The sequence below is a fragment of the Phyllobates terribilis genome, unplaced genomic scaffold, assembly GCF_046119375.1.
Source record: "Phyllobates terribilis strain yellow unplaced genomic scaffold, ASM4611937v1 Scaffold_7__3_contigs__length_470593459, whole genome shotgun sequence".
In the NCBI taxonomy this organism is placed as follows: domain Eukaryota; kingdom Metazoa; phylum Chordata; class Amphibia; order Anura; family Dendrobatidae; genus Phyllobates; species Phyllobates terribilis.
This window is the reverse complement of record NW_027362767.1, coordinates 393,488,210-393,512,559: the sequence shown is the minus strand read 5'-3', so window position 1 is coordinate 393,512,559 and position 24,350 is coordinate 393,488,210. Positions and strand designations below refer to the sequence as shown.

Genomic DNA, 24,350 nt, shown 5'->3' with positions numbered 1-24,350 from the left:
AAGAGTTTTTGAAGTCTAGAGATAACAAAAAGACAGATTCTACAGATGTTTTTGAGCTGCAGGTGATATAAGCGAGCAAATCATTGGATACTGGGGGTGAAGGAAAGATCTCCAGGAAATATAACCCCAAGGCAGTTATTGTGCTTTTTGGGAACAATGGTAGAACCACACACAGAAATATCAATATAAGTTTTAGGTAGGTTAGTAGAAGAAGGAAACACAATAAGTTCACTTTTGCAAAAATTCTGTTTCAGATAAACGGAGGACATGATGTTAGGGACAGCAGCAAACAAATACAAACTAGTATTTGTTGTTTAGTACTCTGGGAAGGGTGATATTAGCAGAAGATGTGTATAATTGGGCACCATCAGCAAAAAGATGGTGGTGAAATCCAAATATGCTCATGGTTTGACTAATAGAGGAGTTGTATACAGAAAAAGAGTAGTGATGAGCCAGCATACTCGCAAGTACTCGGTAGTCGCCAGAGCCTCTCAGTACTAAAAATAGTTTTCTATAGGCCAGCTAATTAAAACTGTGGTTTTTCCATCAAACGGATCACATATAATTGTGCTGAAAATTCTGCCATTTCTGGCGTCCTCTGAAATTTTGTTGCAGTGTGTCAGCGAAGTTATTGACAAGAGGTCGCGGTTTAAAACAGTTACCTGCAGGCCAGATATTTAAAACTGTGGTTTGTCCGTTACATGGATCACATATAATTGCACTGAAAATTCTGCCATTTCTGGCTTCCATTGAAATTTTGTTGCAGTGTGTGTTAGGTGTCGGGCAGGTGCAGGTTTTAAAATGGGTCCAGAACCTTATGTGGGTTCTGTGGTCTCCCAATCCCATCCAGCCAGGTCTGATGCTGCTCAGCATCATCATCAGTCCCAATGCCTAGCTGGTCCACAAGATGTACAGGTTGTCCCTTGGGTCTTTGTCCATAGCAACATGAAGGATAGGTTGCAGAGGGAGACAGGACTGCTAAAGCCTAAGTCCAGGATTCTCTGTACTGAGCATGCCGGTGACATGGCGGACCGTGATTGGTGGTTTGGGAGTCAGCTGATCCGGTGACCTGGCACCGCCTGATTGGTCGCAGGTGACGTCATCAATGGTGTGATGGTGGGCAGGGCTTAATCTTTAAAAAGCCCGCCCACAAACATGGTGGCGGTCTCTGATCATTGAGCTGTGATGGTGTTGTGTGGACGCTTGGTCTCTTGGGCTCCACGTGTGCTTTGGTTTCTGGCAGGCAGGTCTAGTGGAAATAGGCAGGCTTAGATGAAATAGGCAGGTAGCTTCATCTGACAGTCTGGCTCCGACAAAGGGGTCGCCTTACACCCCGAGCAGTCTTCAGACACCCTATTCCCGGTACCATCTGTAAGCCACATGGAGAGATATTCCTCAGTCCGGTAGCACGCCGGCTGGGAGCATGTATTCGCCGGCATGAGTCACACACGCATCCTAGCGCCAACTGAGTAGTCCCTGTGCTGCAACAGGACTACAGATACATTATTTATCGCACATCTCTTGTGCTGTTAACGGAGATAGTGCGAATCCCTATTCCCGTTCCGGTGTGCTGTAACATGGAGGGGATTGTTATTTAAGTTGGTTGTTTTACCTACTCACCTGGAAGGTGTTTGGCTGCAGTCCACCAGCCTGCATCGCGGACCCCGGGTTCGGTTGCTTTCCATTATTTAATAAAGTTGTTTGCAACCGTCCCCTTAACAGTATCAGAGCGCCAGGGTCTTGCCGAACATGGCTGACAACTAGCAACTGCATCGCTATATACAGCAACTTGAGGCCAGACTTAGGACTCTGGAACAAGCTGACCCGGTAGCTAATATCACTGCAGTAGCTACCCAGGCAGCTTCTCAAGCAGCCAATCCGGTTAACTCGGCTGCAGTAAATGCTGCGGCAGCTGCAATTGCTCCATTACCCCGTTTTGCTCTCCCGGAAAAATTTTCTGGTGACAGCAGAATCTGCAGAGGCTTTATTAATCTATGCTCCATTCAATTGGAGATGATGGAGGCACGGTTCCCCTCCGAAAGGGCCAAAGTGGGTTATGTCATCTCGTTACTCTCCCACAGAGCACTGGAGTGGGCTACCCCTCTGTGGGAGCGCAATGACCCGGTAGTGGCTAATGCGGGTCTCTTTCTTAATGCCCTAAAGAGTTTTTTCCTAGGTCCTCAGGTCACACATGATACGGCACTTAAGCTTCTTGCGTTGGTCCAGGGTTCGGTCACCGCCAGCCACTATGCCATCCAGTTCCAAACCTTAGTGGCTGAATTGGATTGGTCTGAGCGGTCTTTAATCCCGGTGTTCTGGAAGGGTCTGGCTGGGCATATTAAAAATGCTCTATCTACCAGAGAGATTCCTAACCGAATAGATTTGCATCATGCAGAACACAAGTTAGAGCTGGAGGTCTCCAGACCTCAGTGTCGGTTGGCGCCATCTTTCTCTAGACCCATTTCCAAACCCCCGACTCCCGACCCGGAGCCTGAGGCTATGGATATATCCTGAACTGAGTCTAGCTCCTCTCGTTCCCGACCTGCACATCTCTTGGAGTACCCCGTTAATAAGGGTTCCAAGCAGTCGGGAAAACGAGTGTGTCTAACCACCATTGGAGGAGGTAATTTAGATTCTGGGGCTTCGTCCTCCAAATTATTGTATAAGGTGACATTGTTCTTCGGAGCAACCATGGTTACTGCCAAGGCGTGGGTGGATTCTGGCGCCGATGGCAATTTTTTGTCATCTACGTTTGCCCAGAAGCATGTCATCCCTATAGAGCTACTGCCAAGACCAATGAACATTAGGGTAGTCAGCAGTTCACTCCTGGACATGCAAATCACCCACCAGTCGATTCCCCTCACCATGTCTTTTCCTCAGGGTCACCAGGAGGTTATCTCCTTTCTTATTATTCCCTGTGGATTATATGAGGTGTTATTGGGTCTTCCAAGGTTACGTTGTCACACTCCATACATTGACTGGAATACGGGGAGAATTTCTTCCTGGAGTTAGAATTGTGTGTCTCCGTGTATGGTTACAGTCACCCGGAGGGTAGTCTCTGACCCTTCTACCGATGTGGCCGCCGGCACAGATCCTCTGTCTGTCCCCGAGACCCAGGTCTTGTCAGATTATGTCAAAAAGAACCCCCAGGTAGACCTTTTGTCCCAGTCCATGGATACGGCTGAGGACGATGACGAGCCCAGGCTCACCGTTCCTTCGGGAAGTATGCGGAGGGTGGCTCCAGTGTCCTTAAGCCAGGTTCCTTCGGGGAGGACGTTCGTTCCCCTTAATCTATAAAATGAGGTGCTCTCCTGGGCACATGCCCCTAAGATCGGAGCTCATTTTGGGGTCAAACGTACCACGAAGTTCCTTCAACGGTCCTATTGGTGGTCCCGGTGGCGCCAAGACATTAAGGAATATGTTCTTGCGTGTGCCTTCTGTGTGAGAGGTAAATCATTCCGTCAAAGCCCGACTGGCCTTCTCCACCCGTTACCCGTGGTGGACTCCACAGATCTGACTACGCTTCTTCTTAATAATGGCCAACATCCGCACGTTCTGGTTTCTATGCCAGTTCCCCCTATGGAACCAGGGGACAGAGATTTGGCTCTGGAGGCGCGGGAGGTTTGGGACCATAGTCAGGAGGCTATATTGGTCTCCCAGAATCGAATGAGAGCGTCGGCTGACACTCTTCATCGTCCTGCTCCCGTATTCTATCCGGGCGACAGAGTGTGGCTCACGGCTCGCAATAGTAAAGTACGCGGGAATCTGATAAGTTTGCCCCCCGCTTTATTGGTCGTTTCAAAATTTTGGCCTAAGTAAACTCTGTAATGTACCGGTTACAGTTACCACGACACCTGAGGAGCCACGACACTTTCCATGTGTCGCTCCTTAAACCCGTTCACCTGACAAAACTTGCTGATCCCCAACCTGCTACAGACACCAGGGGTGATAATCTCGAGGTGCAGGCTATTATGCGCTCTAAATTGTTTGTGTAAAAAAAGGGTACCCAGTACACTGGAGGGGTCATGGATCTGAGGATCACCCCTGGGAATCAGTGGACCACATTCATGCTCCCCTGCTCTTTGAGGAGAATGAGTGTCAAGTGGAGGGGGATGATGTTAGGTGGTTGCTGGATTTGAAATGGTTCCAGAACCTTCTGTGGTTTCCCATTCCAGTTCAGCCAGGGCTGATGCTGCTCAGCATTGTCATCAGTCCCAACGCCTAGCTGGTCCACAAGATGTACAGGTTGTCTCTTGGGTTTTTGTTCATAGCAACATGAAGGATAGGTTTTGGGGGGAGACAGGGCTACTAAAGCCTTAATTCTCTATACTGAGCATGCCCGTGACATGGCGGACCGTGATTGGTGGTTTGGGAGTCAGCTGATCCGGTGACCTGGCACCACCTGATTGGTCGAGGGTGACGTCACCAATGGTGCGATGGTGGGCAGGGCTTAATCTTTAAAAAGCCCTCCCACAAACATGGCGGCGGGCTCTGATCATTGAGCTATGATGGTGTTATGTGGACGCTTGGTCTCTTGGGCTCCACGTGTGCTTTAGTCTCTGGCAGGCAGGTCTAGTGGAAATAGGCAGGCTTAGATGAAATAGGCAGGTAGATTCATCTGACAGTCTGGCTCCGACAAAGGGGTCGCCTTACACCCCGAGCAGTCTTCAGACACCCTATTCCTGGTACCACCTGTAAGCCACGTGGAGAGATACTCCTCAGTCCGGTAGCACGCCGGCTGGGAGCATGTATTCGCCGGCGTGAGTCACACACGCATCCTAGTGCCAACTGAGTAGTCCCTGTGCTTCAATAGGACTACAGATACATTATTTATCGCACATCTCTCATGCTGTTAACAGAGATAGTGCGAATCTCTATTCCCGTTCTGGTGTGCTGTAACACGGAGGGGATTGTTATTTAAGTTGGTTGTTTTACCTTCTCACCCGGAAGGTGTTCGGCCGCAGTCCACCAGGCTGCATCGCGGACCCCGGGTTCGGTTGCTTTCCATTATTTAATAAAGTTGTTTGCAACCGTCCCCTTAACAGTGTGTCAGTGAAGTTATTGACATGAGGTCGTTGTTAAAAATAGTTACCTACAGGCCAGCTGTTTAAAATTGTGGTTTGTCCATCACACAGATCACAAATAAGTTCACTGAAAATGATGCCATTTGTAGTGAGCGTGGAAGATATTGTCCATCATTTAAAATGGGCAAGGCACGTGGCAAGGGACGGGGAAATGGACATGATGGTGATGTTGATGGTGCATGCAGAGGCCGAGGCCGTGGGCAAGCTGAAATTCTGCCACAACAAACACCCACATCTTTTCGCCCGACCTTTCTGTCCCAATTACTAGGGGACCGCAGCACATCACTATTGAACCTAGAGCAGTGTTAAAAGGTTGTTGGTTGGATAGCAGATAATGATTCCAGTCACTTTGCCGCAAAAACCACTACCCTGTCTTCCACACGGTCAAGTCTCAGTAGCCATGAGTCTGGGCCGCATATTCCTCACCCTGATTCTCCTTCCTCCCACCATGCTGAGTGCCCGGAGACAACTGATCCCACACCTGGACACTCCGAAGAGCTGTTCACTTTTTCATTTATAGATTCGGGCCTCTCACCTGGTCTATTTGAAGTGGGACAAGAAGAGATCGCATGTAGCGATGCCCAACTACGATCATACAAAGGCAATGGTGGAAAAGTGTCACAAGAGGTGGACGATGATGAGACACAATTGCCAGAGAGTCAGGAGGAGGACCAGGGTGCGGAAGTGGAAGACGAGGTGGTGGATGATATAGTAACTGAGCCAACCTGGCAGGAGGACATGCAGAGTGAGGACAGAAGTACACAGGGGGAGGGAGGCAGAGCACCCCAACAAGCAGGAAGAAGCATTGTGGCCGCAGATAGAAGGCAGGCAACCGTTCCCTGTAACACAAACACGAAGGAAGTTGCCAGTACAACTGTTAGGTCTTCCTGAGTCTGGTTGTTTTTTAAAGACTCTTCCGATAACCCCAAAAAGGCCATTTGCACCACCTGCCAGGCCAGCATCAGCAGAGGTAGCAAAACTTCCAGTCTGACAACCACCAGCATGATCAGGCACATGGCAGCAAAGCACCCAACTTTGTGGGCCGAACCATTGGGTCCAGGAACAGCGTCTGCGGGTGACACCACTGCTTCTTCCACTGTTGTGCGTGCAAGCCAATCCCCTGGTCATAGTGCATGCGAAGATGCCTCCTGCCCTGCAGCTGTCTTTGCACACTCTCAACTAGCACCATAAGCAAGCACGTCCATACCCCTGTTCTTGGAACGCAAGCAAAAATACGCAGCCAACGCCCCACAAGCCACACTACTAAATTCCCACATTTCGCGACTGCTTGGGCTAGAAATGTTGCCTTTTAGGCTCATGAAGACAGAAGCTTTCCACAACCTGATGGCTGCGGCCATCCCTCGGTACTTGGTCCCCAGCCGCCACTATTTCTCCCGGTGTGCCGACCCCGCATTAAACAAGCACAGGTCCCACAACATTAGCTGTGCCCTCATCAATGCAGTTACTGGGAAAGTCCACCTAACCACGGACACGTGGTCAAGTGATTTTGGGCAGGGACGGTACATCTCGCTGATGGCACACTGGGTTAACATAGTGGACGCCGGGACCAAGTCGGACCTTGGGATGGAACACATCCTCCCGATGCTTAGGATCGCGGGCCCTAGGTCAGTAAGGGTTGCCCCCATGGTCTACAGCTCCTGCATCTCATCCTCCTCAGCCTCCTCCTCCTCTTCAGCCTCTTCCACAGCTTCAGCCTGTGCTGAAGCTTATATGCCTAGGTGACAAACTGCACAATGCTGAAGAGTTGTGGACAGCTCTAAAAGAGCAGGATGATCTGTAGCTAACAGCGCTGAACCTACAGCCAGGCATGGTCATGTGTGACAATGGCCGGAACCTGGTGGCAGCTCTGAGATGAGGTGAGCTCACACATGTACTATGCCTGGCCCATGTGCTTAACCTCGTGGTTCAAGGGTTTCTCAAAACCTACCCGAAGCTGAAGGATCTGCTTGTCAAAGTACGCCGCCTATGTGCCCATTTTAGAAAGTCAACTACAGCTTTCTCCGCCATTGCCGTGCTTCAGCAGCGTTTGCAGCTTCTGGCTCACTGACTGGTGTGTGATGTCCCCATGCATTGGAACTCTACACTGCAGATGTTGGGAAGGAGTTGCTGACTAGCAGCATCAACAAGGCTGTCGGTATTCAGTTCAGACTCCACACATAAGTCCTCAGTAGTGGACATGGATGTCAGACATATGAACCATCCTGCAAAACTTTGAGGACTCCACCAAGATGGTGAGCGGCGATGACACCATAATTAGCATCACCATCCGGCTTCTCTGTCTTCTGAAACACTCTCTGCTCACAATCAAAGAGGATGCACTGCAGGCGGAGCATGATGAGATGGAGCAAGGAACCATGCAGCGTGATTACACACAGCCCAGCCTCATCTCATCCCAACGTGGATTAAGTGACAATGAGGAAGAAGAGGTGGAGGAAGAACAGGAGCTATCTTCATGCACTATAGACGGTACTACCTGAACAACTGTCATACCATCTGTTCAGTGTGGATGGCCTGAGGACAGGGAGGAGGAGGAGGAGAGCATGAGCAGTCATCCTCTTGGTGAGGACTCGGAAGTCTTGCTTTTCCCGTGACCCTCGCTTTCCTCAAAATTTTGACAGTCATTACTAGTTGATGACACTCCAAGCTACAAGGAGAACTTTCTATCTCTTATTCCTAAGGAGAACAGGTCTACAAAAATAGGGCAGTACCAGAAGGCCCTTGTTGCGGAACTATTAAAAAAGTTCCCATCTGAAAACACTGGTGGCAGAGTTCACAGTTCGTTGAACAACCAAGGAGTACAGGCGAGAGAGCCAAAATTCAAATCCAGCAGAGGCAGGAGAACACTGTCAAAGTTTTGGGAGAGTTTTCTCAGCCTCTCCCATTGCATAGGCCCTGAGGCGTGGGGTACTTTCACAAGGAGTGCAAAGAATGGGAAGATGCTGAGATAGTACCTTGCCGACCGTACCAACATCCTCTGTGATTCCTCTGTGCCCTATAATTATTGGGTATCCAAGCTTGACACATGGAATGAACTGGCTCTCTACGCCTTGGAGGTCCTGGCCTGCCTTGCCGCTAGCGTTTTATCAGAGTGGGTTTTTAGTGCGGCTGGTGGAATTAGAACTGATAAGCGCATCCGCCTGTCAACTGAAAATGCTGACGGGCTGACTCTTATAAAACTGAACAAGGGCTGGATTGGGCCAGACTTCTCAACACCACCGAATAATAGCAGCGTAACATAAACTCAAATCCAGAGTCTTTTTTTGGGTGCTGTATTCCCATGCACCTCTTCACAACCATACATGGGTATATGCTTCCTGATTTTGGCAATTTGCTCTTGTTCTCCTCCTTCTCCTCATCCTCATCCTCCACCACCATATCACCAGGGTGACCGTGGTCCGTGATGCAACACCCACATAATTTTTTTAAAGGGTATTTATAATGCCCGTAAAAAAAACAACATTATACAGTATGTTCATGTATACCCCCCCAGGGGTAAATGTTTGCCAGCCCATACACTTAGTGCATGCCCATTACAATTATAGGAGACCCGCTCCTTTCTAATGAGAACATTTTTTTCTGAGGCCCTCCTCCACGTCTTTTCCAAGGGGCATTGGAGTGCCTCCCACTTTTTGGCAGCCCTTGCTCTCACTGCATAGGCCAACACTATGGGAGACCCACTTCCTAATAATGGGAACATTTTTTCATGGGGCCCTCTATGTCTCTTCCAAGGGGCATTGGAGTGCCTCCCAATTTTTGGCAGCCATTGCATTCACTGCATAGGCTAACACATCGGGAGACCCATTTCCGAATAATGGGAAAATTGTTTTCAGGAGGCCCTTTGACCTCCACGTCTCTTCCAAGGGGCATTGGAGTGCCTCCAAATTTTTGGCAACCCTTGCATTCACTGCATAGGCAAACACAATGGGAGACCCACTTCCTAATAATGAGAACTTTTTTTTTCTGGAGGCCCTCCTCTACATCTCTTCCAAGGGGCATTGGAGTAGGTCCAAATTTTTGGCAGCCCTTGCATTCACTGCATAGGCCAACAGTATGGGAGACCCACATTATAATAATGGGAACATTGTTTTCAGGAGGCCCTCCTCTAAGTCTCTTCAAATGGGTATTGGGGTGCATCCAAATTTTCAAAGGGGTATTGGGGTACGTCCAAGTTTTGGGCAGCCCCGTCACTCACTGCATGTACAATAACAGTATAGGAGACCCACTCTTTAGTAATGGGAACAACAAAACATAGCTGGCTGATGGCTCTCTAAGAATAGTGAGGGCCGACTGCTGGCCCTTAAGAATAGTAAATGCCGTCTGATGGCGCAATAAATATAGGCTTTGTGACTTTCAGAGTCCCTCCTTCATAAATGAAACACGATTTGTCTGATGATGTTTCACACACCACATGGACAGATAAAGTTGTAAAATGTTAAAATGACATTTCCCTGTGAATGCATTTGTCACGGTTGAAAGCAATTCAAAAGTGCAAAAACGCATTAAAAACGCTTTTTTGTGGAGGAGTATTTTTATTTTTGGTTATTTATTTTGTCTTATATGCAAGTCATTACCCTGGAAAGGATGTTCCTTAACATATTTCGCAGGAAAATCCATTTTAATTTCTTTTTTGTATGTTTTATTGTGAGTCCGCAAAAGTGGCGTAATACCTCTGACAACATTGTTCACAGCAGTGACCAGGGAGACAGAAATGCTTCCAGGGGTCTTCCCCATGCTGTTCCCATGTCATTTGAGCACTATTCCCATCGATTTGGGCAATTTTTAGGCCCTCTGCAGACCGTCTGGAGGAGCCGCCTGAAAAATGCTTGAGTTTCCCATAGACTTACATTGGGCTCGTCAAGCACCCGAGTACTCCAATGTGCTCGACCCGAGCAATGAGCACCCGAGCATTTTCATGCTCGCCCATCACTAAAAAAGAGGGACCCAGTACTAAGGAACCTAGATAGTAAGTGGAAAAAAATAAGAAAAGCCAGCACTAAGTGAACGGTTTGAGAGGTAGATGGAGAATGAAAAAGGACAGGTATCCTTGAGGCCGATAGATCAGAGCATAGTGACGAGAACATGACATCACAATGTGAGCCATTGACCTCACATTATGCCTGCGCAAAAGAACCCTTCCGGTCATCATGATAGCCAGAAGTCTTGTGCAGTGACAGGGATTGCAACTTTCATCTCCTATGTCAGAATTTTAAAAACGTCTTCATTAAAGGTTTTTTCCCACGAACGAAAGTCGATTTTAATCAATAGACCTTGGAAGAAAAATAAGTTCCACAATTGGATGTGCTTAAATAAAATGTTCCTGGGCTGAGATAATCTTATAAATGTGCCCCTGCTGTGTACTGTGTAATGGCAGTGTCTGACTGTACAGGGACATGATCTGATCATACCACATCTCCTGGACAGGGGAGGAAGCACAGGAGAGTATACAGACATTACAGCACGGGATCACAGCTGATTCTTTTTGTGAGGAAAAACATTTCTCTGCCTGTTTTTAAACAATGTTTTACTTCAAAGAAAGAATCAGCTGTGATCCCATACTGTAATGTCTGTATACTATTTTGCTTCCTCCCCTGCCCAGGAGCTGTGGTGTGATCAGACCGTGTTCTGTACACGGTCAGACACAGCCTTTACACAGTACACATTTATAAGATTATCTCAGCACAGGTGCATTTTATTTAAACACATCCAATTGTGGAAATTATTATTATTCCAAGATCTATTGATTAAAATCAACTTTCATTTGTGGGAATACCATTTTAAATATAGATTTTACACATAAACTGAGAATTTTGAAAGTGAATGATCAGTCCAGGTGGAGAAAGAAGCAGATTTCTTTTGATTTTATGCCCTTACAGATGCAGTCTATTTTTGATTTCAGGACACAGCGACATTTTTCAAATCTGACAATATATGTTGTGTTATGTTGTAATAATTTAGGAAGACTTTTACATGGAAGGGAATGATCAATCCTGGGGAGAAAGAAGAATTAAAAGGATGGTTACTTTTCAAAGGGGTTCTCTCATTGGATCTGGCTCCTTTGACCTCCAGTGACCGTTTTTTTTCACCAAGGGATTCCACATATGGCTAGAAATTTCTCCAGCAGTGGATGTTGCAGGTAAGCTATAGCAATGGTTGTCTTATATGACATCCAAATGTGCTAAAAAGTGATATGGACAAATGTTGTCTTCATGACACAACTCCTTTAATTATGTAATGGAAACACATATTTCATTTTTCAAAAAATCATTAAAGAAAATGGTAAATAAATGTACTAATACCATAAAAGATTGTGCGGTAATAAAATTTAGAGATATTTGCAGACAAAAATATGAAAATTTATCATTGCCAAATTGCAAGAGATGTGGGAATCAATGCTAATCAAATGTGTATTAAATTTTAAGGAATTTGCTGTATCATGTAAATCTTTAGGATTAGCAGATATTTTGAAGGTGAAGTTAGAGACTGATGTTTTCAATCAATGGGATGACAATCAGGTGTGAGTGGATGAACTGTTATATTTAAAGAGGACCTGTCACTAAGTCAAAAGTGGGAAATCTTTTATCTAAATCCCGCTGCTCCCCTCAAAATAAGTTTTTTTCTGTAAATCCATCATAGAGTTCCATAGAGATTTTTAGTTACTGTTATGTTGGGCCTGTTTTTCTGCATCTCAACCAAGACAGCTTGTCATCATTGATGGAAAAGTGAATTCTGAATTATACCAGCATCCAAGGGGTAATGTTTTTCTTTGCAGAGAGTGAAATGTTAAGCATATGAAGATGAGGAGACTTTTAAGCCGCAGTGCTCCTCTAGGAAATATGCCACCTATAGGAAGAAGCAATCCTAATAGTCAATATCGACTCTCTTACGATATTGACTTTAAGGATTGCTACATCCTATAGGTGGCACTAGAGTTCTTGTCCTCTTCCACTCTGAAGAGATAATTTGCTTATTTACCAGAGGAGCATTAAGTCTTAAAAGTCTCTTTATCTTGACATGCTCAACTTGTCACTCTCCGCAAGGAGAAACGTTACTCATTGGATCCCGGTCTGATGCCTCTCACCCAGCCAAACTAGATCTCACACTTTGCACTGATGAGGGGCAGTACCCAGAAACACAGTGTCTGCAAATTGAGATTCTGGTTCTGGCTTTTATTATAAGTTATGTAACAAGTCTCGTTAGAAAGTTGATATTGACATTTAGGATTTCTATTTCCTATAGGTGGCATTAAAGTTCAATTCCTTTTCCTCTCTGAAGAGACAATTTGCAAATTACACCAGCAAATTGTAAAGGAAATTGTCAGAAAAATTTGCCCATGAGCTAAATCTCAACAGAACACGTCATGCTGCAATATAGCTACAGAGCTCTGCTTTCCGAGAGTTTTAGAATATGTTTTGTTGACTATGTGGATCTGTAGTACCTAATGTTCTTATTGTATAGTTGATGCCCTCTTTTTAAGGTTTTCTTATATCTCTAGTTATTTCTTCTTTCAAGATGAGTGGAGTTGACCCAAATCAACATGCACTTTTTTAACAAGTTGTCAAACAAAGTTTAACTTTTTGAAAAAAGTATAATAATAACACATGAATTCATACTTTCGTTACATAAATAATTATTTTATTCAGCAGAAAAACAGAATAGAAATAAATACAATAACATAAATTAATAATATATCATAACATAAATATTAATAAATATATATTTAAACAAAAAAAATCTACATTATTCATGTTTAAGAAAGTTCATAGAGGGAAGTTCTTCTTGATTTTGAGGTCGTATTTTGAAGCTCCTTGACAGGTGACTGAAGCTACACTTCTAGAATGAATTTATTGGGGACAACATGTATTTTCTTTATCAGTTGTTCACAATGATCATGAATCATAGAAGAAAGAGAGGGGAATTATTGGTGATTGGCTTGGGAGATGTTCCACTGCTAGTAGAACATCTTGTAGATTTGTGTTTCTTCTTTAAAGCTTCCTTGTAGTTACTTCCCATGAGCCCAGCACCCAATATCTTCCACCACTAATGGGATGAGACTGTGTAACACAGCCTCCTGGAGACATTGTGAAGATGCCTACAAAATAATATATAATGTGATTAATATGTATCTTGAGAATTCACCATTAACAAAATATATTGTCTTCGTGTTTTTCTCCTATGTCTGACATCTATGCGATTTTTTCTTCCATTTGTCTAATCTGTGTAGTACAGATCATTGTAAAATATGATCCTGTCCTGTCATGAGCAGGACCTCATCTACTATATATGTGTATGGTCAATCATTTGTGTTACCATGGAGGACAGGATCATACTTCTGCTTGTTACTACAAGATACTTACCTCTTTCACAAAGTGGTGGAGATGGTGCAGCCATGGCCTCAGCTTCTCAGAAGGTGTTTTACTGTGTCCTGGTGATTCTTTCTGAACACAAGATATACAAGATGATGATAAGTTATGGGTCAATAATTATAGTATCAGCACAGAAACATCAAAGCATAAACTATAATAATAAAGATAAAGAGTGGACCATGTGGACTTACACAGAGCAGAAGATCATCTCTGATTTTGAGGAACATCCCAAGTGACTCTGATGCCAGGTCAGGTACAGCAGATGTAGACAGATTCGCTAATACTTCTGTAGTTATTGTAACTCGCTCCAAAGTTAAAATCAGACGATCATTGGCCTGAAGAAAGAAAAAAGCAAAATATGTATCTAAGAATGGTTCCTCAAGTATATTATTAAGTAAGAAGGATTTTATTTCACAGAACTTTTATAGAAGAAAGCGGTGTACAGTACAGTAGAAGAGAATGCCAGATATGTACTTACCATTAGGTCACATACAGATGGCTTGTGTCTCACCATTCTTCTGTAGCATTTGATTGCACTGGTGGACATATTCATCTCCTGTAGACAGATGGAGCAGAATTTGTTGAAGCTTTACATCACATAAAGCACATTGAATATAAGTTAAGTCATTCAGAATATCTTCCTGTATAATGTGACTATTGATGTTAATTATACAGAAGTCAGGAACCCACTGTAAATGCTGTTACTCATCATGGACTAGACCAATGGCAGAAGCAATTACTTAATTTAACCAACCCTACCACAATATTAAAAACCACCATATAATAAAAATTCCTACTTGAAAAGAGGAGATCAATTCCTTTACAGATTTCTATTACAGGTTGCTTTCACATTGTGCTTATCTTCACGTTCATCGGTCCTTTCAGGGCTTGCATCTGAACCCCCCTGAAAAATGGGATTGAGACGTCTGCACCGACAGGGCCATAGAATAAAATGGTGCTGGCAGTCTAAACATGAACTCTGACGTGTATCACTTTCAGGCATATACGCCTACTGGAAGGGGACACTCAGATGTTGTAGACTGAGTCTAAGTGTCTGACTCCCGTTTTGAGAGGGGGTTCAAACGCAAGCTCCGACTGGACCCACAAACGAGAATATAAGCGCAATGAGAAAGCACCCTTAGTTCCTAACTACTGACTCTGGATGTAGATTTATAAAAAAAATAATCTAAGCAATTTCTCTCCTTACATGTTCATTCTGCAGTTGTTTGATGATCCTGATGTCAGCGGAAGATACTGAATGATATCTGGACATGGGACAGCGTCTTTTGTGTGGATGTCCGGTCACTGCTATAAGAACAATACTGAAGACGACCAATCTGATGTCCATGGCTGGAGTATTTGTGGGGATCTGGAGAATTTATTCTCTTCCTATGATTCTGTGTATACAATAATAAAACATAGAACATGATTTTTGCACATAAACTCATCATGCAAATGTCCATTGTGTTGCTATTCTGCATATACACCCAATAGAAGATGCTCACCTGCTCGGTTGACTTGCGTTTCTCTGCTGCTCTCAGCTCTGTTTCTTGTCTTCCCATGTTTCTCCTTTTATATTTCAGTCTCCAGGAGAAATCTTCTTTCTACGTTTAGAATTTAAATTAATGACATGAGTAAAGTGTCTACAGCTATGGGAAATTCTTACAACTTTCAGTTTCCTTAGTATGCAGATAGGACGGTAATGACAGGTACATAGCAGGGATTCCTCCTGTCACCTGTAGTACTGGAGGAGTCTCCTCCCACTTACCTGACGTTATCTTCCTAGCTACATACCAAGGAAACTGAAAGTTGTATGGATTTCCCACGGCTTCTGTCACTTGAATTCTAAACGCAGATTGAAGTTTTCTCCACATCCTGAAAATGAAGAAATTTCTCTTCTGCAAATTGAAGCATAAAAGGAGAAACATGGGAAGACATGATAAAGAGCTCAAAGCAGAAGAGAGACGTAAAACAAGTGGGCAGGTGAGCATCTACTGCTCAGTGTTTGTACAGAATATTAGTGCTTTGAACGCCTACATAATAAGTTTATATACAATAATAATGTTCTATGCATTCATATCTTACTCACATATCCATAGGAAGAGAAGAAAGTCTCCAGATCAGCACCAAAACTCAAGCCATGGACATCAGATTGGTGGTCTTCAGTCTTGTACTTGTGGCAGTGACTGGACATCCACACCGGAGACGCTGCTCCATGGCCCGATATCAATCAGTATCTTCTGCTGACATGAGGATGATCAAACAACTGCAGAATGAACATGTAAGAACGGAGATTGTTATGTATTATTTTTCATACATCTACATCTATAGAGTTAGAAGTCAGGAACTAAGGGTGCTTTCACATGTGTTTTTTCAAAAGTGAAGAACCGCTAAAGACTAAAAGACAATTGATCTCATCTTTTCCATTATGTTTTACTTGACAGCTTTCAGTGGTAGAATTGTAGATTATATTGAGTAATTTATTAGAACTACTGTTGATCTGGTGATGATGAAATGATCCATTTATGGTTGGTTCTTGATTCTTTTACTCACTCTGTATAATAGACATCAATTATTACACTGTACGAGAGTATATTCTGTATGAGTTCATTTATAATATGCAATATGCCATGTACATCCAAAACAAATTCTGCTCTTTCTGTCAACAGGAGAAGACCATGTCCACCAGTGCAATCAAATGCTACAGAAGAATGGTGAAACATAGGCCATTTGTATGTGACCTAAAGGTAAGCACAGATATGTTACTTTCTTCCATTACTGGGCTTGAAATAGTGCTTGAAAATAAAACCCACCTTACCTCCTCACATAGTCAGATGTTAGATGCATCTACTATTTTCACCTTCTTCCCTTCTGCAGGCCAGCGACCGTCTGATTCTGACCCTGGAGCGAGTTACCATAACTACAGAAGTTCTGGCGAATCTGTCCATATCTTCTGCTACTGACCTGGTATCACAGTCACTTATGATATTCCTCAAAATAAGAGAATATCTTCTGATCTGTGTAAGTCCGTATGGTCCTCATGTTCATTGACTGCATGGTTTGTGTTTGGAAGTTTCGCTGCTGATATTGGAAATATTGACCCATATCTTATCATTATTGTGAACTTTTCACATTCAGAAAGAATCACCAGGACACAGTAAAACACCTTCTGATGAGCTGAAGCCATGGTTATGTAGCGACCCGAGGGTTCGGCCGCTACAGGGGTATTGCACCTCAGACCAGAGGTGTGATATTCCACTCCCGGGTAAGGATGGAGTATGGACAAGGGCTCAGTTAGCTGCATGCAGCACACACACCCCATTTCCCAGGGACAGCTCAACGGTGCTCCCACTAGACATAAGTGCAGGCACGACCGACCATGTCCCTGCTGGAGTGGGGAGGGAGGGGTGGAACACCCAGTGCTGTAGGGGCAGATAGGGGGCGGTTTCTGAGCGTAGATAGGAGCCCATTGGTTGCTGGTCACCTGGGCTCATGGCTAGAGGAAGGTATAAAAGGTGGGCACCATCTTAGTTCTGGGTCAGTTCAGTCAGAGGAGAAGACAGGGAGTAGAGGCTCTGTAGGAGCTCTACTCCAGGAGGGCCTAGTGAGAGGCCGAGGAGGAGGTGAAGGGGAGCTGAGATTCTGGCTCATCTCAGCTCCAAGAGAAAGGAACAGAAAGGAACTGAGAAAGAGAAGGAGAGACAGAGAAACAGAAGGGCTCAGGAACAAGAAGGTGGAAGGGACCCTAAGAACCCACGAGAATCCAGGGTGCAGGGTCAGGCAGACTAAGGGTACCGGATCCCAAGTTGGTGGAGGAGAAACAACCCTCAGCCAAAGACCGGTCGTCGTGATCATCTATTGGTGCGACACCTCATCAAACCTGCTACGAAGGCACCATATAGGACAGCGGAGGACGGGGCCCACGTTTAACTGCACAAGTCCGCGGCAGCTGGACAAAAGTGGGTCACTGGTGAGGCAGGCCAGAGAAAGGATTAAAGGGGGTCCTGTGCCATGCTCCTGAACTGCCTGGGAGTTGACCGAGCCCCACACCTGGTGGACGCAGGACAGCTCGGGCGGTCACTGCTGACAGAAGTGACCCGGAACAAACGAACTGTGAGTAAAGACCCTGGACTGTAACTTGTTGTCTGTGTGCTCCTTCGCGCCTCCAGCACTATCAGCACCGGGACTCGCACTACCATCACTCCCACCATTCACTACACTGCCCTGGGGCTGCACTCTTCCCGTGGGGAGTCACATCACCTCAGCTGCACCCATCATCAGCCCCAGCGGACTGCCTTGCAGCGGCGGTTCCTAATAACCGCAATCCACGGGTGGCGTAGTCGGACATTATCTAAAGTACAGTAGCAGACTACCATTGGTCTGACCACCCTGAGCCGCGGGACCGGGCCGCCACTACTACCCCCAGCGTCTCCCTATCGCCCGGATCCGCGTGCCCCACGGCCCAGGGGGCGAGTCAGATTTGGCGTAGTCGGCAGATTCATTACCAACCCGCCACAAGCGGGTATTGCGTGCCTGAAGAAAATTGCACATGTACCTTAAAAAGAAGTTTCCCGCCGTCCGGAGTCGTTTCCCGCCATCCGGAGCCGATTCCCGCCATCAGACGCCATCTTGGACCGTTTCCCGCCATCTTCATCCGTCTTTCCCGCCCTGGCAGAGTGGACGCCATTATGTGCACACCAAAAGACAGCAGGAAGCCACCTCCCATCGTGGGCCAGGTCCCAGAATGGCGCCAAAGAAGGGGCCCGCCCCCACCAGCCATGAATGCAGCAGTGGAGATGTCTATCAACATGGGGGGGCTGCCCCTGAAAGTGATTGTCACCAAGTTGCCCCGGGGCCGCCCCCAATGGGGGTGGGAAGAGAAGAAAACTGCGGGGCAGGGGGTGGTCTGGATCAGTCCAGACAGACCGCACCCGGGAATGGACGCCCTGAGCAGCACCAGTCTCCTGGCCCGAAGCCTGCTGCAGGCCGAACCGCTCTGCAGCCTGGCAGAAGTCCTGGCGCAGCTCCCCAGAGATCCGGAGCGTGCGCAAGCTGCACTGGAGGACCTGGAGCGGAGGATGGTCCGGGCGCAGCAAGATGCACTCACAGAGTGGAGAAAAGAACTGGCCCGGCAGGCCGAGACCCACCAGCGACAGACTTCAGCCGCACCCCGCGGTTTGCCTGCCTCGGAGGATGGCGCAAGAGGAGAGAGGACCGGAGGCGACGCCGCAGAGGGAGCCGCGAGGAATGAGGCAAGTGAAGGGGACGTCACCACCCCAAGCCCAGCAACCGCAAGCCTGCCCCAGCCCCCAGTCACGGCACCTGAAGCCCCACTCACTGCGCCTGTTGCCGCGCCGCCACTACTTCCAGCTAGGCCTCAAGCGGTGAGCGCCGCGGCCACGCCCCACCCGTCGCCATTCCCCTTGACCCCGGGCGCCGTAAAGCGAGAAGCGTCATCGGCCTGGTCGCAAGGCCTGGATGACCAGGGCGCCATCGCTGAGCCTGCGCCCCTGTCCCGGACGGGACTACCACCTAGCGCGACCGAGAGACCCCTGGCCTGGTCGCAAGGTCGAGTGCCCCCGGGCGCTGCCCCCAGATCAAGTCCCTCCACCATACCATGACTAGGTGTGGACTTGATTGCCCATCATACCGGTCCGGATGGACTGCCCCTGGAGTGGCCGGCCGAAGTCATCAGCAATCAGCCATGGAAGACCCAGCCCCCGCGCGAGCCTCTGTTACCGGCTCCAGAACCCGTGGAGGTCCCCCTACCCCCACTGGAGGACATACAATTTGCGTGGGACCCCACCGGCGAGAACTTGATGGGGTTCTCCCAAGAGACCCGGGCAGACGCGGTCCGTCGTCTGGAGGCCTGTCACCAGCAACTGGTGACCTTTGAGCGGGAGCGACGAGAGAGGCGCGTCAGGGAGGAACGGCTCCAAGCCCAGAGTGCTGAACAAAAACGTAAGGCCCGCCAAGACCCCAAAGCAGCCCGTGGTCCCCGAATCACCGGGACCATAGTCAAGTTCCACATGGAGAACGGCTGGGGCTTCATCAGGGGCCCAGAAACCACAGGCGACGTCTTTGTGACCCGCAGGGACGTCGAAAGTCATCTACCTGAGGGGCATCGTGGCCGTGACCTGTACCCTGGTGATGTGGTCACCTTTACCCGCCACGTAGGTGCAAAAGGACCATACGCCCTACACGTCCATCGGCTCACCGAGGAGGAGCTACAATACCGCGGCTATGAGGAGAGCCAAGAGGACCCGGACGGGTCTGAAGAACCATATGAGGAGGAAAAAGGAGCATATGGAGGACACCGCTACTAGTAAGTAGCAAAGTACCCGCGTACATAGTTACCCGTCAGGGTATCAGAACTGTTTTTGGGACTGTTCCCGTCTTGAAAGTGTGGTCCCCGTTGGGACAAAGATCGAACTGTTACCTGTGTGCCCCTCATCCCCTACCAGGCTGAGGACTGTGAGCAGCCATTCCCTTCCCAAAACTGGCCGAGGACTGAGAGCGGTCAAATCCCTTGTATATAGTTGCGCTTCCTAAAGCGCCCACTACTGGTTTTATACAAAAACTGCAACGTCTACCTCAAGATTTACTGGACTGTTGCACCTTTACCTGGTTGCAAGTTGCACCGCAGCCAAGAATCCAAAAATGTGCTTTACTTAAAAATGTGTTACATGAGAAAGTTTTATATGCTGCTAGAAAATGTTTTACATAATTTTGAGACCGTTTTATATGATAAGTGACAAAAGAGTTCCAGAGGCATTAGCAAAGTGTTTTGTGGTAGTGGCAAGAGAAGAGGAGTGTTTCCCATAAAGGGAATTGAACCATGTTACCTGTTTTCTGATGTGAAAAGTTATTGAAAAAGTTTTTGCATGTCCTGTAATTATCTGTTTTTGCTCTTTTCCAGCCCGAGGACGTGCTGTGCTTTACCAGGGGGGAATGTAGCGCCCCGAGGGTTCGGCCGCTACAGGGGTATTGCACCTCAGACCAGAGGTGTGATATTCCACTCCCGGGTAAGGATGGAGTATGGACCAGGGCTCAGTTAGTTGCATGCAGCACACACACCCCATTTCCCAGGGACAGCTCAACGGTGCTCCCACTAGACATAAGTGCAGGCACGACCGACCATGTCCCTGCTGGAGTGGGGAGGGAGGGGTGGAACACCCAGTGCTGTAGGGGCAGATAGGGGGCGGTTTCTGAGCGTAGATAGGAGCCCATTGGTTGCTGGTCACCTGGGCTCATGGCTAGAGGAAGGTATAAAAGGTGGGCACCATCTTAGTTCTGGGTCAGTTCAGCCAGAGGAGAAGACAGGGAGTAGAGGCTCTGTAGGAGCTCTACTCCAGGAGGGCCTAGTGAGAGGCCGAGGAGGAGGTGAAGGGGAGCTGAGATTCTGGCTCATCTCAGCTCCAAGAGAAAGGAACAGAAAGGAACTGAGAAAGAGAAGGAGAGACAGAGAAACAGAAGGGCTCAGGAACAAGAAGGTGGAAGGGACCCTAAGAACCCACGAGAATCCAGGGTGCAGGGTCAGGCAGATTAAGGGTACCGGATCCCAAGTTGGTGGAGGAGAAACAACCCTCAGCCAAAGACCGGTCGTCGTGATCATCTATTGGTGCGACACCTCATCAAACCTGCTAGGAAGGCACCATATAGGACAGCGGAGGACGGGGCCCACGTTTAACCGCACAAGTCCGCGGCAGCTGGACAAAAGTGGGTCACTGGTGAGGCAGGCCAGAGAAAGGATTAAAGGGGGTCCTGTGCCATGCTCCTGAACTGCCTGGGAGTTGACCGAGCCCCACACCTGGTGGACGCAGCACGGCTCGGGCGGTCACTGCTGACAGAAGTGACCCGGAACAAACGAACTGTGAGTAAAGACCCTGGACTGTAACTTGTTGTCTGTGTGCTCCTTCGCGCCTCCAGCACTATCAGCACCGGGACTCGCACTACCATCACTCCCACCATTCACTACACTGCCCTGGGGCTGCACTCTTCGCGTGGGGAGTCACATCACCTCAGCTGCACCCATCATCAGCCCCAGCGGACTGCCTTGCAGCGGCGGTTCCTAATAACCGCAATTCACGGGTGGCGTAGTCGGACATTATCTAAAGTACAGTAGCAGACTACCATTGGTCTGACCACCCTGAGCCGCGGGACCAGGCCGCCACTACTACCCCCAGCGTCTCCCTATCGCCCGGATCCGCGTGCCCCACGGCCCAGGGGGCGAGTCAGTTACACCATCTCCGGCACTTTGTAGAAGAGGTAAGTGTTCTATACTAATCTACAGATGCACTAATAGCATCCTGACTTCCATGGTGGAGCAGATAATTGACCCTTGACATGAACAGTAGAGGAGGGTCAATGTTGACTTGAGCGACCACATAATATTCTGAATGGAGACTAAAGGAAATTACATTATAAAACTGAATATCAGCAGAACATAGATGAAAGAAAGAAGCGCATGCCATGTAGACTTGGAGAAATTGTAGGTAATGCTGAATCCATATCATGCACAATTAACATTTTGCATATTATTTTGTAGGAATCTTCGAAATGTCTCCAGGAAGCCATTCTACTCAGTCTTATCTCATTGGTGGTGGAAGATATTGGATGTTGGGCTCATGGAAAGTAACTACAAAGATGTTTTGTAAGAGTCTTCAAGTCTAGAGGATGCTCTTTAAGTGATGGAACATTTTTCATTAACATCACCATCGACTTGTTACCTTTTTATATGATTGACACCCTTTGTGAAGAACTGACGAGGACAATACAGGATAGTCCTAATAAGTAGATCTCTAGAAACTGATCTATAGTCACCTGTATTAAATTCTCAATATTGGACCTCAAGATCAAAAAGGAGATGCATTATTTCTTCATGAATTTTCCTAAATATACATAATTCGGTCATGCTTTTAATATTCTCAAAAATATATTTATTGATATCTATTATATTATGTATGTAATTATTTTATTTATTTATATATTTTACTATATATTTTTTAAAATGTTTATTATTTTATTCATTTATATTGTGTTTATTTGCCTTCTAATTTTCTGCAGGAATTTTTTTTTAATTTCAATAAAACTGAATTAATTTACCTATTGTTCTTATAATTATGGGAAAAAGAAAAGATCTGCTTGAGAAGTGGTTCAGAAGTGAATGTTGACTTGGGATGATCTCAGAGATTTTGTAGGAGGAGATGTGTGTTTGTGAATAAATGCAATTCTATGGTGTATGCTGATTTCAAGTTGGCAACCAAATAGTGGGTTTACCAAGGTAGGACTGGTCTAGTAGAGTACCATAGGATTCTGCTGTAGTTCTAGGCACTAATGGAGTAATTTTCCCTAAAATTCCATGTAACGCAACCCATTTTGGATGTGACTTTGGAGTCAGTCATTTGCCTAAGTTCTGTTTCCCTTGGGTTATTCACTAATAGACTCCTGTCGATGAAGTCTTGTGTAAGCAATGATACTGTCCAGATGGAACATATTTAATGGCCACCTGATAGCATTTGTATTCTAAGTTAACTATGGGCAAACAGTCAATAAAGTTGAGCCAATTGAGGAGAAGTAGCAAGGGAGCTGACCAGCGGACACTTCCCACACTTGGAGGAGCAGATGTCAATTATGTATTATACCTGACACTCTGCTAAAATAGCTATGATTGATTAATTTCCTAGATGCTGGGGAACCTAGGTGATTTACAGGGAGCAGAGGCTCCCTCTGTACCATATTGCTCCTTTATAATGTAAACACAGGGTGCAGATGGTTGATGTTGCAACCAGAGGTCTAGCAATAGTCTCCAGTGTTGCTATCTGCATGAACACAATAGCCCCTGCTATCAACAATTTAATGTCCCTTATTCCACATGGTCATTACCATAAAAAAATAATCCTTAACTAATGAAAATTGTACCATATTTTTCTAGACTATAGGACGCACCCTACTATAAGAAACACCCCAAGTGTTAGATAGTAGAATATAGGAATAACATATTCCCTACTAATTAAAACTACCCTGGTGGTGTAAAGAAGTGCAGGGGTCAATATCACAACATTTAATGCACTAGGGTAGAATAGGGAGGGCTAAAAATAATAAAAATAGTAATAAATGTATTTATAGAGCGTCAACTTATTCCACAGCACTTTACAATTCAGAGTGTACAAGTACAATAATATCCAACATTACAGAATGACACATAATTCATCAATGTTTACAAGCTTAGAATCTATAAGGAAGTAGGAGGGACACAAAAAGGCAAAAATATTTTGTACTTTATGGTCCAGTTATCATTATGATATACAAGGGTATTCTGAAAAAAAATTAAGAGAGCAAAACAGAGAGCAGTTATATTTTTGAGGTGATGTGATAGGGCTCAGTAAAGAGATGTATTTTTAGGGTACAAAGAAAACTGTGGCTACAAGGAATTAACCATATTGTTCTGGGTAGTGCATTCCTCAGAGCTTGTGCAGCATGAGAAAAGTTTTAGAGACAGGATTAGGAGGTTCAGATTAAAGAGGATGCTATTCTTAGATCACCTGGGGAATGAAGAGCACAGATAGAGTGATAGACAGAGATGAGAGAGGAGATATAGGGTGGTGCAGAACTGTGAAGAGCTTTGTGGGTGAGTGTGGTAAGTTTATGTTATTACATTGCAGCAGATGACCAACCAGTGTAATGGCTGCCACAGGAAGAAGGCATTGGTGTAGTGGCTGGACATAAATATGACTCTAACTGCTAAATTCAGGATAGATTGTAGAGGGGACAAAACTTATTAAGAGGGAGACAGATTGCAATAGTCCAGATGGGAATGAATTAGAGCAACTGTAAGAGTTTTTGAAGTTTAAAGGTGAGAAAAGGACAGAATCTACAGATG

The 24,350-nt window shown here is 46.2% G+C and overlaps 1 protein-coding gene across 1 annotated transcript; it reads right to left on the bottom strand.

Moving 5' to 3' along the window:
- Positions 1–13,104: 13,104 nt before the first annotated feature.
- On the bottom strand, positions 13,105–14,816 carry LOC141153252 (interferon lambda-3-like). Its single transcript, XM_073637958.1, has 5 exons — positions 14,676–14,816; positions 13,947–14,024; positions 13,660–13,803; positions 13,460–13,540; positions 13,105–13,194 (listed from the first exon to the last, which is right to left on the bottom strand). Exons 1-5 carry the CDS (start codon positions 14,814–14,816, stop codon positions 13,105–13,107), a joined length of 534 nt encoding a protein of 177 aa, XP_073494059.1.
- Positions 14,817–24,350: the final 9,534 nt, after the last annotated feature.

Excerpts from the sequence above, each read along its gene's own strand:
- LOC141153252 (XM_073637958.1), bottom strand. The coding sequence starts at position 14,816 with ATGGACATCAGATTGGTCGTCTTCAGTATTGTTCTTATAGCAGTGACC. Across the intron at positions 14,025-14,675 it reads AACAACTGCAGAATGAACAT|GAGATGAATATGTCCACCAG; the intron begins GTAAGGAGAGAA and ends ATCTGTCTACAG. Across the intron at positions 13,541-13,659 it reads GAGATGATCTTCTGCTCTGT|AAAGAATCACCAGGACACAG; the intron begins GTAAGTCCACAT and ends TCTTGTGTTCAG.